Source organism: Phalacrocorax carbo, chromosome 1, assembly GCF_963921805.1.
Source record: "Phalacrocorax carbo chromosome 1, bPhaCar2.1, whole genome shotgun sequence".
Taxonomy (NCBI): Eukaryota; Metazoa; Chordata; class Aves; order Suliformes; family Phalacrocoracidae; genus Phalacrocorax; species Phalacrocorax carbo.
The window spans coordinates 150,112,370-150,126,402 of NC_087513.1; the positions used below are offsets into that span (position 1 = coordinate 150,112,370).

At 39.2% G+C, this 14,033-nt stretch overlaps 1 protein-coding gene across 1 annotated transcript; it reads left to right on the forward strand.

Moving 5' to 3' along the window:
- Positions 1 to 6,524: 6,524 nt before the first annotated feature.
- On the forward strand, positions 6,525 to 13,462 carry SULT1C4 (sulfotransferase family 1C member 4). The gene is made up of 8 exons (XM_009509171.2): positions 6,525 to 6,635; positions 7,119 to 7,296; positions 8,950 to 9,087; positions 10,424 to 10,521; positions 10,790 to 10,916; positions 12,167 to 12,261; positions 12,474 to 12,654; positions 12,807 to 13,462. Exons 2-8 carry the CDS (start codon positions 7,140 to 7,142, stop codon positions 12,917 to 12,919), a joined length of 909 nt encoding a protein of 302 aa, XP_009507466.1. The 5' UTR covers positions 6,525 to 6,635; positions 7,119 to 7,139; the 3' UTR covers positions 12,920 to 13,462.
- The last annotated feature ends 571 nt before the right edge of the window (positions 13,463 to 14,033 follow it).

The following is a 14,033-nucleotide window of genomic DNA, read 5'->3' on the forward strand; positions in this document are numbered from 1 at the left end:
TCAAAGGTTTGCTTGCATCCATGAAGAAGGCTCAATAAAGTGATCACGCAAATAGCCTGCTGAGTAACTTCACTTAATGCAAACAGAGGTGTTCTCACAGAGCTGTGCTACAGAGCAGATGTTTGGCTTGAACGGAGATATTTTCACATGAGTTCATCAAGACAGTCACTAAAAGAACCCCTGCTATTACTCTGGCATGAAGCTTGTATTTGTATCTATAAATGCAATACATGACAACTTGTTCTTTTTAGGAGAACCAGAATCCTGGATCCAGCTTTAAGAATGAGATTCATCTGTTGATACAAAGGAATCAACAGAGAGATGTGGACAACTTACATCATTTTTTGGAGTGCATATTTTTAAAAGTATTTCTTTCCTATGATAATTTGGCAGTAGCAGGGCAGGTTGACAGGAAAGAACGGAGAAAATAAATTACTTTTCTACTTAGCATTGCTCTGAGGAAAAGAACCATAAGTGTTCAGTTAGCACTTGCTCATCAAGCCACACACGCCTGCTGCCTGGAAGCTCGGACACATACCCTTCGCCTGCAATCCATAGGCTCTTCAGTTACATTTGCTCTTGGGCCACACCTGTCTTTGCCTCTGGTTGCTCATCACAGCATGAAGCGGGGGCTTGGCACACCAGTCCCCCATAGCATCTGGCGCAAATTCTGGGGCTTCCTCTGAGAATAAACAAGGACGCAGCTGTATCAGGCACCTAAAGCTAAGCAGTGCTCCCAAGTTGTCTAATGTAGACTTCTGCTACACCCATGTTTAAGTTTAAGCCTGAGATACGTGAACAGCTTCTATCCTGTCTACATCAGGCAATGCTGCCTGCATTAACATTGTCCACACTGAGCTTGCTAGCAAAGTGAAGTCTGCAGACAACTGTGAATCATGTATTAACATGCTAAGTAATGTCTGTAAGTAAATTCCATCATTAAATATGTATGAAGGGTGCCAAACTCTGTCACTGTTTATTACAAGTTTCTGTTTTCCCCCTGTGGCTCTAAACCAAACCTCATTTACAAGTGGGAGTGTGTTATTTTGTGTAGTGAATACCTGACCTTTTATTTCTACAAAGTAATTTCCAGAAACAATGCCAAAAGCATGTAGTGCCACTGACAGGGTGACACTGCAGCATTTCATATGCATATTTTCTTGGGGAAAGTATTTGGAAAAAGCTGCAGGAGTTCAATTAAACTTTATCACCCCACTATGCATGCCCACAATAACAAGATTGTCTATTAATATGACTGTGACCCCAACACATGCAGAGCTGGTCAGAGTTATACAAACTGTGGGCTCCAACACTTCATCTAGCAGGAAACTCTGCTGGAGAGAGGATACTTAAAGAAATTTCTGGAGTGTGATGGTAATGGAACATAAGTGCTTTACTGACAGGGACTGCACTTAGGTATTGTGCTTAAATGTGTGGCTGAGTTAAAGCCTTAGGACTTTTCATTCCATGTTTACACGTAACATTTCCCTTAGTATTTATTTTGCTATTACATAAATATATCTGTGATGATTATCTCGGCTGTATCTGGCTGTAACCTAGACATTCATTAAATAACCATCACAAGATTAGTAGCACTGCTCCTATTTTACAGATACCTGCAGGATCATTCATGACAACATTCGGGCTGTGACAGCCTGGAGCCTATGACAGGACATATTTGTGATTAACTCAAGATGCGTCCCACAATACCAAAAGCTTTCATTGTCTACAGTTGCTCACTGACTGATAGGCCAGTTTAGTTCAGTCATCAAGAGACGAATGCAGACAACCAGCTTTAAAATTCAAGAAGCCTGAAAGTGAAACCCTGGCCTGCCCAGAGCGCATTTTCGATTCTCCAGTGTATGCATTTTTCTGACTGAGTAATACTGGTTAGCATCCAAGGATTTCAATAGCTTTCAAATATAATGTTAAATTTAGAAGATTTTAACAACTTTTGGAATAAAGACTGTATTTTGTCCAGCAGAGGGAGACTAGAGTTTTAAAGAAATGTAATACAAACACTAAGCAGAACAAGGACAAAAATTATTTAACTCAAGTGTATCAGCTATAGATTTTAATATAGACTTTCATCTTTAAGACATAGTACCCTAGATCATATAGATGGCTAAATATAGGCAAAATATGATGAAAATCGGGCTTAAAACCATATTGTAGTGCTTGATACAGATGTAGGATTTGTAGCCTTCATGCCACTTCAGGTCCTATCTTGTACAAATAACAAAAGAAAGCACACTTTTTCTAACATGATTTGAAAGTCCTACTGTGAGTCCTGATTAAATTTTAAATGCAAAAATATTCAAATACAACATAAAAATTAGAATAAAAGCAGCCTTCTCTGCCTTTCAATTGTTTGTTATTCACGTCCACTAGCCTGCGACAGATTTCTTGTCCAAGACACATTTCTGTCAGATGTTTTTAAAATCTGACACAATACATTCAGTGAGTTTTTGAGTTACCCGCATTCTTTCCAATGTTCTTTCTCCATATGCAAATGATCCCTGAGACACTCATTGCAGGGAGAGTAAAAGAGCTAATACAGAAATTATAGGGCTTTTCACTAGTTAATAGAACAGAACCTTTGCCAGAGATCTTGTGACAGAATTATCTTCAATAAGAAATATTCTACTAATGATTTTAAGAAAAGTAAAATCTTCAGATAGTAATTAGAAACATATTTTATTTCTTAGATAATCCCTTTACATTTTTTTTTCAAGATAGAAAACCTAAAACTGACATATTTAATAGGAAGGCAAGAAGAGATTTTAAAGGACACCTCACTTGAAGAACAGCAAAAAACCAACACAAACCCCACTCCAGAGTCTGGAGGGCTAACAAAAGAAAACTATGTCTTTATTCATCTGCTTTCTTTTAGCTTTGACTCCACTGTATTGCTGCTTATCTTTGCTTAACTCCCTTCAGATGTTCTAGTCAATAACATTTGAATATCTCTGCTCATAGAAGTAGTCATATTAATGTCAAGAACAGCATGGTGTGGGCATGGATAGCCATGAAGCATAACAGCAGCATGTATTAATGGGATCCTGAATCCACCAAATAGCCTAAGGTCCCCAGGGCATACGCTTCTATTTTCAGTTCCCACCATGGAAAAATTAGAAGAAATGGTAATAAACCTATGCCACTGAATAAATCTGTGTAAGTAAATAGTGCAAATGTGCCATTATTCTCAAAACAAAGAGAAGCTGTATCCTGACACAGGCCAGAAGAGGAGGCGATCCAGTCCAGGCCAGCAGCCAGCACTTTGAGCAGCCACCCCAGAAACTTGGTTACCCTGTGCAATAGCACTCCTGAAGCTCTCTGTTGCTGTTTTAAACTGTTGTGTGCTGAAAAGATAATTTTACCTGGAACTAAATGAGAGACTTATAGACAATTATCACACCATGATAAATGAAAACTTATTGGCTTACTAGGTGTAGATTTAAGGATGTGAGATAAGGACAAAAGTAAGATAAAGGTACTTCTGCTCTCCCTTTATACTTCCTTTGCTGATCAGATGCAGATTTCACACAGCCCAGTGACTATGAAACCTAAGACTAACTACCCCAACTCACAATGCTATATAGCAAGGATACTTCCAATACAAACATATTCCTGATTCGCAGTCACTTGTCTCCATGCTGTGAGCAGCCAGCAGTCTCTTCCCATTATTATTTCTGTTGAGTGGCCTGTGTACCTTTCCATTCCAAGTAAAGATCTAAGTGTTTTCAGCTGTCTTAAAATAAAATAGAAAATAAAAACTAAACTAAACTAAACTCAGTGTGTTTTACATGAGAAAACACCTGCCCATTTGTACTCAGGAAAAGTTCAATAGAAACCTGGAAGAGTTGCAGAGAGTGCCTGGTCTTTTTTTTAGAGCAGCCAATCAAACCATGATCCCAGCCCAGAAACCCAGTCCCTGGGCTGACCAGTTCACCTCTCACCTCCCTATTTCACAACAGGAGTTTGCCTACTTCAAAAGCAGTTTTAAAGTTCCAGCCAGTGGTTTTTGACCTCACTCCAGCTTATCTGGCAGAGTGCACTGTTCACAGGCTACTCAGATTCACAGCTGCAATAAAAGAGAGTCACTCGATAAGCAACTCTTGGGTTTTTCTTTGTTGAGACACACCAGCTGATATGCTTCGGGGATTACTGCATTATCAGGATGGTTGTGTAACAGAAAGGGGGGCAAATACCATTTCAAACCAGCAAAAAAACTGCCTGTATGTGGACCAAAGCGTGGAATGTGGTGAACCTGACCAGGAGACCACTGTACATCAAGGAATCAGAGATCCACATCCCAGTTAACCTGAGTAGGCACAGCCTGTGCTGTGCTGCACGGATCCCTTGGCCACAGGATAAATTCAGCCTGTAACAGGAGTCTACAGGCAGCTCCCACTTGGTACCAGTGATCACATCTCCTGGCTGGCCGTGCCTTTGTCTAAAAAGGGAACAAGAAGTTCTCTTGTGAATGTCCTTCATGAATAGAGTTGTATTCTTGTAAGAAAATGATATAATAGCTTCAATGACCAAAAAGGAGGAGCTTTTCTCCACGGACAGGACCTGCTCAGTGTGCCCTGGGAATAAATGACCTGGGCTCCATCATCTGACGCTGCACAAACACAAGGTTTCCAGTACCTGAAGGAACGTAAGATTTACTTGCTATCTATATTCCTCTTCTTATTCTGTCTTATTAAAGCAGTTATCTTATTAAGTCATTTGTTGTCAGGCCTTTCTTACTGATATCCAGAAGACCCCTGCACCAGCTTACTCTCACGTCACTCCCACCTCCAGGGCACAACATCCTGGTTCCCACTTGTGCTTTAAAATATAAGTGAGTCTTTGCAACCTAGATATCTACACTCCTCCTACAGTCAATGGAGAGCTAATCCATACAGTTCATGGGCTCTGCAGAGCAAGTCAGCTCTTGTTTGGTCAGCCAAATCATTCTCTAGACTCTACTGGCCATGCTGACTAGCCCTCCATACTAGGGTAGGATTTCTGCAAGGATGGCCACATCCTCATTTGATTAGTATGTATAAAATTTCTTTTAAAAACTGAGATAACAGAAAGCCATTTTAGATACAAACGTTGCCAGACCATCCAAAGGATGACCAAAAGGGACCTTGAGGACTCACAGTGTTTGCACGCCTTCAGCAGAAGACAGAAGCAATACCTGGTAGCAATGCTTTTCAAAATATTTTTCCTTTATGAACACAACCCACTCAAGCTTGCTTGAGTTCAGCTTCAGTGACCTACCTTTTGCCCAAGATCAGCTTTTCCTGATGCAACCAAACATTTCAGCATGACTGCAACAGCTGGGAACCAGATATAAAAGTGCCATTGGCATACTTTTAGCAGTCAATGTTACTATGCTCTTCGTAGCTAGTCTGGGTAGGACATTATCTCCCAGTATCTCATATAAATTTAAAGATAGACAGAAACTTAAATCTTATAAGAAACATTACCTCACACACAGTGATCCCTAACCCTGTAATGCCAGGCTAGATAAGAAGTGAACCTGTCTAGAAAGTGCTGTAAAACATAAACAGCTGGTCCCAGCAATTAAACAGACCCTTAGACATCTATTAAATGAGCATGGTGCAGTACATGGAGAAAATGGAAACAAGTTACTTTTAATTAGTTCTGTCCCTTTGATCTTAGGTATTAACAAATAATAAACTATTTTGCAATTTAGATTAAATATTAGTAAAAAAAATAATTATTCCAAGACTGTTAACAATGACAGAGACAAGTTAAAATTATCTTGCTGGAGCTACTGACCAACATTTGATGTTGTTTCCAATAAAGAATCATACTTTAGATGACAGATCATATAATGGTTTGGGTTGGAAGGGACCTTAAAGATAATCTAGTTGCAACCCCGCTACCATGGGGAGGGGTACCTTCCACTAGGTGAGAATTCAAAGAATTTTTCCTTCGCAGGATTCAAAAGAAGCTCATAAACAAAGCCAGAAATACTGTTCAGCTGTTGGCTGCTGCTATACCTCCTCCTTGGCTCTCCTCACACTCATAGGAGGAATAGAAATTCCACCCAAGCTTTTCTTCTACTTCTGCCTGAAGATCTAAGTGCTGCACAGTCATCAATACAGCCAAGGACTGAAGACATTCAGGCAGGAAAAAAATCTTTTTTTTTTTATTTCTTGGGTCACTGCCCAGCCACCAAGCCAGCCTCTTGCCATGCTCAATTGAATCAGTGTGAAATCGGCTGTAAGTCAACAAGGAAACGAAAGGAAATATTTTGGCAATGTTTGCTGTTGGGATTGAAAGGTCTTTTGTCTTTTCTGGCTGATATTTTTAATTGAGTTTACTTCTGTAGCCTCCCTTTAAGCAGAACTTTCTTCTGACCAGATTTTGCAGCTTTGAAGATTATGGCTAAGAAGAGGCCCCCTTGAGAGAAATCCAGAAATCAATAACTCATTACTGTAAAACTGTAATTATTTAAATCGATCTGCTGCCTATTGTAAAATCTGACAACCTTTAGTTAATGATCTATCTAGTTCAGGTTATTTATTTGCAACGAATTTCAATATACAGCAAGACCTCTAAGAGCAAAAAGCTCCAGGAACGAAACACAGAAAAGCTCTTCAAATATTTTTGTGAGTATGAGGCCCAAAGGGTGTTACCAGCTGTTTCTGCTTATTTTCTTTAAGAAGGGTTGGGTCCTGTATGCTGACTTCAGTGGGAGCTGTTACGCTCTGCCTTCTTTTGAATCACACCTCTGATCCCTTTTTCTTGCCTTTCAAAGGCCACATACTTACAGTCAGAATTTTACATCAATACGTTTGGTAAAATGTTTAAAGATGGGAATAATGGCTTTTTTTCTCTTTTTGTTTCTGAGTAAACAGAGTGATTTTTAGAGATGCTGAGAACCACCAACAGCCATATACCAAGGATTTCTGAAAATTAGATCCAGCTTTAAGGAACCTATATATGGATCCACATAGGCCAAATCACAGCCAAAGAAATTAGAGGACGTGGAATTCAGTCAATAAAAGAGAACTCAAGAATGGATGAGTAAATTTAGATATTTTTTTTTCAGACCAACCATGTTAATTCCAAGCCTTTATTTCTTCATGCAGTGCTCAGCGACCCTGGACAAAATGGAAGATTTGAGTCTGAAACAGACAGTCCCCCGAATTGAGGTAGGGGAAGTGGAAGGTATTCCCTTCACGAAAACAGTATGCAGTACATGGGACCAAGTGTGGAAGTTCAAAGCCAGACCTGATGATCTGCTCATCGCAACCTATACAAAAGCAGGTTGGTGTGGGTAGGAAACAGAGTAGAAAAGTTTGGAATAGTGCTTACTGTTGGAATTGAAAATCACATTTTTCTGTTGTGGCTGATACTTGCTTAATCCCAAACCAGACTTATTTTAAAGACATGAAGCTCTGTCAGCTGTGACTGGTAACTTCTGACTTCTTTGGCAAAAGTAACAATCATGTTATTTCAGAAGTTCAAATGGTCAAAGCAAAATTACCTATACTTAAGTGTTTCCTTTGATTCAGATTATATACATATATATTAATGGCAACAATAGAAGCTTTCCACAAATAGATAATGATTTAACAAAGCCTAGTAAAAAGCCATCATTACTAAGAAATAACAGAAACTGATGGAAAAATTTTGGACTGTATTATGTATTTGGGGAATGACTGGGTGTGTAAAACAGTACTAATTTCTGGAAGTGGGTTAATTATTTTAAGGAAATAACCAAATTCCCTTAATAATCTCAGCCAATAAAGTACCCACCATTAATATTAGCTATCTGGTATTTTATTCAGTGATTGGCCACTTAGCTCATTATTATTTCTACTCTTGATCAGACCCTTTATACCTACTACACAGGAAAACCGTGAATAACAAGCATCAATATTAATCCTGGATGAATAAAAACATGTACAGTTTAGGGGATTCAGGAACAGTTTTGGGAATATTTGATGATCATAAAAAAATAATGACTTGAATTAGCAAGAATTTTTAAGTATCTTTTTTAGTAGGAAAAAACATTATTACAAAAGAGAACGCCATTATTTTTGTAAAACCTAAAAGCTTTTAATCTATTTCCTGTATACTGAAAACAAAACCACATTATTTTATCCAGCCTGGATTAAAAACTCTCAGCCATTGAACTGAAAAGAAATAAAGTTAGGAGTCCATTTGACATTGCATTCCACCTGCCAGAGATGCACAATACATGCATATGAGGAAGGGCTGAGTTTCCTGCCCACATTGCTTTCCAAGTTATCCCTTTACTTGTTCTCTAGCTGACCTGCCACAGTACTCAGAGGAGATGTGGTTAACCCAACGATCATGGCTATAAGAGAAGAGAGGCACATGACAGACACAATACTATAACTCTTATAAGATGTTGCAATAGCTCAGGCAGATGAAATCTTGTACTGACCTTCACTAAAGCATCTCAAATGGGAATATTGAAAATATTGCAACTTTTTAATATTTTCAAACTGTATGAAATTTTTACTCAGAGTTCAGGTGTTTCATTTTCTCATTCAAATTCAGGATGAAAACAATGTTGAAATACCTGAATTTTTGTGAGGTATGAAAACTGGGAGGAGGGAATTTCATTCCTCTCTGCAAATAATACAATCTCCAAATAATAGTGAGTTTATCCCAGAGCTTTTTTATTACTGGCATGGGGGTGGAGGCTATTTCTGTTGGCAAGAAGCAGCCTGTCTAAAATGGAATCCCTAAAACTGTGCTTTGGGAATTACCTTTGTTTTCCTAATTACGTGTTTTTCCTCCATTATCCTTTCTTTCCACTTTGTCCATCATCTTCTGTGCTGTTCCTTCCCCCTTTAATACAAAGTCCATCCTTCTGGCTTTCACTTTGCTAGCAAAAGAGACTCTTGGCTATCCCTGAGGGAAACCTCTGAACACTGACATTTTCAGGTACCACATGGACACAGGAGATAGTGGATATGATTCAACAAAATGGAGATGTTGAGAAGTGTAGACGTGCCACTACTTACAGACGCCATCCTTTCCTTGAGTGGTCTATCCAAGAGCCTTCAGATGCAAGTTACTCAGGTGAATATTATATAAATAGGTTTCTATTTTAGACAAAATAAAACAAAACAAGCACCCAGTGCTGATGCCACAGGTTTCCTGGGAAAGGTCCCGCTTCCTTTGTCACTGAACTATGCACCACATTGGGTATTAGGGATCAGGTCAGTTACTTTAACACAAACAGCTTGTGCTACTCAAGGCAATGCAAGGCTGGTGGATGTGACCGAGGCGCTACTGAAGACCACACTGGTTTGGAATGGCATCTGAAAGCTGTGTGTAATACTCCACAATACCTAAAACAGCAGCAGATACATGTGAAATGGCAACATGGGGGCAACTGAACCACATTCTCTTATTAGGGGCTGTATGGAAGAGAAACCTATGTCACAGATATATTCCCAAAAGGTGGATAATGTTTTCAGTGGTTTTGCTACTGTTTTGAGTAACTGCTGTTAAATTCTAGGGTCTAGTCATCTAAACAAGTTATGGGGCATTCAGGCAACCAGCAGGCCTGACTCTTTTGCAAAGACAGTTTCCTACAGGAGCCTTCCTCCAGCAAACACTCCAGTTCCACACAAATCTTTAAGCCAGACTCTTCACATTTGAAGCTAAAAGTAAAGCAAAGCTTGACTAATTCTGTAGCAGAAGTACTACTTTTTCTCTTCTAAGCTAGACTGTGTTGACACAGAGAGACAAAAAAAATGATAGAGGATGACAGAGGATGATAGATGATGATAGGGAAAATAAATGATAGAGGTCATGATAGATGTTTAAAAGGGGGGTAACACATCCCCACATATTACCAGGTAGAGATAGATGTTTAAAAAGGGGATAGCATATCTTCCCATATCACCAGGAATTCCCAAGTATTCCCATATAACCATAGCTACTCAAAATCCTCTGTCCATCATTCTCCTAGTTTCTCTTTACATGCTATCCAGAAAGTCTGGTCAGCCAGTCTATTCTTCTCGTATCCTAGAAACAAACAAAAATTTCTTTACCTGGGAAGTGAAAAGTGATCACTAAATATTGTGAAGCAAAAACTTTGGTTGGGTAAATATGGATTACTATTCATTATCTGTTGGAATGCAGGGGTTAGACATGGGCCGAAGAAAGCAAGAAGATATGAATCAGTGTTCCCCCTTTCCTCGTTGAATACATATGTAAAAATTTCTCTAGAAACACTGAAGGTGCTTATGCAATGTTTATATGTTACACTGCTACATAATTGCTATGGAGATGACTGTTGCGAGGTGAACTGCTGAAAAGTCAGTCAAAATCACACATATGAGAACAGCAAAGAAGTGCTAGTGCAATTCAGAGAACAAGTCTCATCTCATAATGAAACACCCCACAGGTGTGGAGTTAGCAGAAGCTATGCCTTCTCCACGAACAATAAAAACTCACCTGCCTGTGCAGCTGGTGCCTCCCTCCATCTGGGAACAAAACTGTAAGGTAAGACTGAAGAGGTAGGATTCAATTCTACTTCACCTGCAAAGAAAGTGACATAAGCCAGGACTGAATACGGTTTCCAGAATCTTTGTGAAACCTAAAGGTGTCCCCAGATATTCTCCCTTTAACATGCAAAGCCTCTGTGAAACTAAAGAAATCATGACTAAGTTGCCTGTGTTGGATTTCAGAAAATGGCAGCTGCAAAGCAAAATCTCTTAAGCCTCTGTAAGTTAACTTTTCTCTCTCTCTCTCTCTTTGCATGTTAATGAAGATAATCTATGTGGCCAGAAATGCAAAAGACAACCTGGTGTCATACTACCATTTCCACAGAATGAGTAAAGGACTGCCTGACCCAGGAACCTGGGAGGAGTTCATAGAGAAATTCATGACCGGAAAAGGTGATGAACTGCAATCGGTTGTATAAGAGATTTTGTTCATTTTAAAAAATGCATGATGTTGATTTATTTATTTCAGCTATGGTTTGAAATCCAGTGCTGACCCTCTGCAGAAGGATATGTGCTGAAGGTGTTTCAGTAGTAATTTATCTTCATTCATGGGTTTTTATTAATGCCTAAAGGATTAATTCTATCTTTACATTCACATTTTGAAAAAAAAAAAAAATGCTACTCTATTATCATTCAGAAACATATGTGATGATTTTAAGGCTTAATCTCTTCTCTCTGAGGTTAAAAGAAACCTGCTTCAAAGCCAACTGGGAAGGAACAGTGGTTTAACTGGTTTTACTCTAGCCTGATACACAATAAACCAAAGTTTAATTTTGTGTAGAAATGTGCAGTGTGAATTCGAGTTAAGGGAGTCTTTTTACCTAAATTCATCTGTATAAAAATCAGGCGTCTGAACAAAGCCAGTTACCTTGCTGAAGACAGGCAACCCCAGAAGCTGATTCTTCCCTTTGTAAAAACGGTGCTCATATCCAAGAAAGAAAACCTGCTCAGGTGGATGGCAGTGTGCAATTTTGGTCAGTTAAGCTTCCATAGGTCCTTAATATTTTTGCCACCATGTAGGCCTAGAAACACCACTGTCTGGACTAGCATGAGAGTCTCATGTCTAAAGGAGACGTTGCGTCTTGTGTTTGACCAACTCGGCTTGGGAGCCATCTGTTCCAGTGCAGAAACCTAGAACATAGCTACCTCTGTCCAGGCTAGTCATCTTGATACTTGCTGGAGAGAAATAGGCACTTCTGATAGTATACAAATATTTAAACCAGTTAGAATCACAGAATAATGCAAGTTGGAAGGGACCTTTGGTGTCCATTTGGTCCAACCCCCTGCTCAAAGCAGGGCCAGTTAAGACTGGTCTTGTCCAGCTGATCAGATGAATCGCTCTGGAAATGTCTGCTTCTCTCCATCAACTATAAAGGCAGATGGATTTTTCATTCAGGGGTAAGCATCTGTATTTGTTGCCCTCTGAAGTTACACATGAATCTTGCTCTAAGCATCCATACACCTGAGGGATTAATAGGACAGAAGCTGTGATAGGCACAGAGCGCAGCATTCATGGCCACAGTGATTGAAAACCAGCTGGGAAATTCCCAGGCACTGGTTATGAGGGAAACATGAGTGTCACAGGTACCTAAAGACAGTTTGGGCATTTATAGCTGATGATGATGATGTTACTCCTTTTTCAGTGCTCTGGGGCTCCTGGTACGACCATGTAAAAGGATGGTGGAAAGCAAAAGATAAGCACCGTATTCTCTACCTCTTCTATGAAGATATGAAGGAGGTAAACGGCTGAATGTATATTTATAGAGCTCTGAAATCTGGAAGCCCAGTAGATACTACTTACGATCAACAGTTTTCTATTATAATGCCAGCTGTATCCGTACATCTTCAGATAACCTGATCATCTCACCCTGACAACTGCAACTTTAACACTATGTTTGATTTCTTTGCTTTTCCTGGCTCGTATCTTATCCCCTGTTATTCTCTCTGCAGAATCCAAAGGAAGAAATTCAGAAGATTCTGAAGTTTCTGGAAACGGATGTGAGCCAGGAGGTTCTAAACAAGATACTCCATAACACCTCTTTTGAGATAATGAAGGAAAACCCCATGACAAACTACACTACTGAGTTTCAAGGAATAATGGATCACTCCATTTCCCCATTCATGAGAAAAGGTACTGAAGTTTGTTACTGGCATCAACTCTGTCCTCCTGGTTGTCATGCTGTTTTGAAATCAGCCTTGGAGCACAAGTATCTAGTGAGTCATGGCTTGTGGGCTTCAGGTAAATTAATCTTCTTTTTTGTTTTTTGCATTGCTGTTTCTTAGGGGTTGTCGGGGACTGGAAGAATTATTTCACTGTGGCACAGAATGAGAAATTTGATGAAGATTATAAGAAGAAAATGGCTGATACCTCTCTTGTTTTTCGCACGGAATTGTGATTGCAAGTAATGGGAATTATTATTTACAATCTGGAGCCTTTTCCATTTTATATATTTTGCTTTTCCTTCAGAAAATGCTTGTGTCCCTAACATTTCAATATCTCTTTCGCACACCACTGATTTTTCATTGAGTGTCCAAATTACGCAGAAGTTTATGTCGATCTCCCTGAAGAAAATAATCCCGCTGGATAATTATTCATCCCTCCCATAGTAACTTTCAGCATTAACCAAAATATTTCGGACCTGCTTTGAGTTTTTGCCTTTGTAAAATTGCAGTTGATATTTTTGGCACTTTCAAATTAACCTCTAACAGAAATCAGGAACCAATGGGAAAAAAAGGTGTTAAAACAGTGCAACAGGTGTGGGCATTATGTTATTCACATTTTGTTCTAACATTAATCAAAAAATAACAATAAACATTTCAAGGTGGTCACGTATAAACAGAGCAACAGAAGTGCACAGAGTAGAATCATTTTCTTTTTCTCTCGTTTTAAGCTGGACATAATAAATTCTGTTGAGATGAAAGCAACATCTCCAAAAACACTGAACATCCATTACCTCCTTTGATAAAACTTGCTAAAATGATACATAGAGCTTCTGGTTTTAAAGTGCCACCATTGAGCTTGGCACACAAAATTGGCGCCAAAGAGTTCCTGCTTAACTGGGTTTGTACTCTGAATGGCAGAGGGAAAACAACATAGATGACAGCAGCTGGAGGAAAATACTGTCTTAGTTTCATTTAGTCTAGTTTAGTCTAGTTTAACACAGAAAATGTTTGCTGGAGGTATTTTCTTTTTGGCCTGTGGAGAGTTCCAAGGATTTAGTAATAGGAGCAGCTGTCAACATGCACAGTCCGTTTGAGGCTACCAATTTAATCCATATATCTAAAATGAATGCAGTTCTCTACAGGGCAGCAATATCTTGTAACAAGTTTGAAAACAAATGAAAAGCTTTCTGTTAAAAGTAGAAGTTACATTGTCAGTTCCTGGCCCACCAAGTTTCCCCCCAAAATGCAGGAAGCGCTGAAACCAGAAACACGCATTTGCTACAGTAGTGTAAATACAGGCAGCTGAAGGGCTTTACGACTACAGAGATTCCTGCCCACAAATAAAGG

What these genes read in the sequence shown, in the direction of transcription:
- SULT1C4 (XM_009509171.2), top strand. Translation starts at nt 7,140, where the DNA reads ATGGAAGATTTGAGTCTGAAACAGACAGTCCCCCGAATTGAGGTAGGG. An exon ending in CGCAACCTATACAAAAGCAG is followed by an intron (nt 7,297 to 8,949) that starts GTTGGTGTGGGT and finishes TGACATTTTCAG; the next exon opens with GTACCACATGGACACAGGAG. An exon ending in TCTATGAAGATATGAAGGAG is followed by an intron (nt 12,262 to 12,473) that starts GTAAACGGCTGA and finishes TTCTCTCTGCAG; the next exon opens with AATCCAAAGGAAGAAATTCA.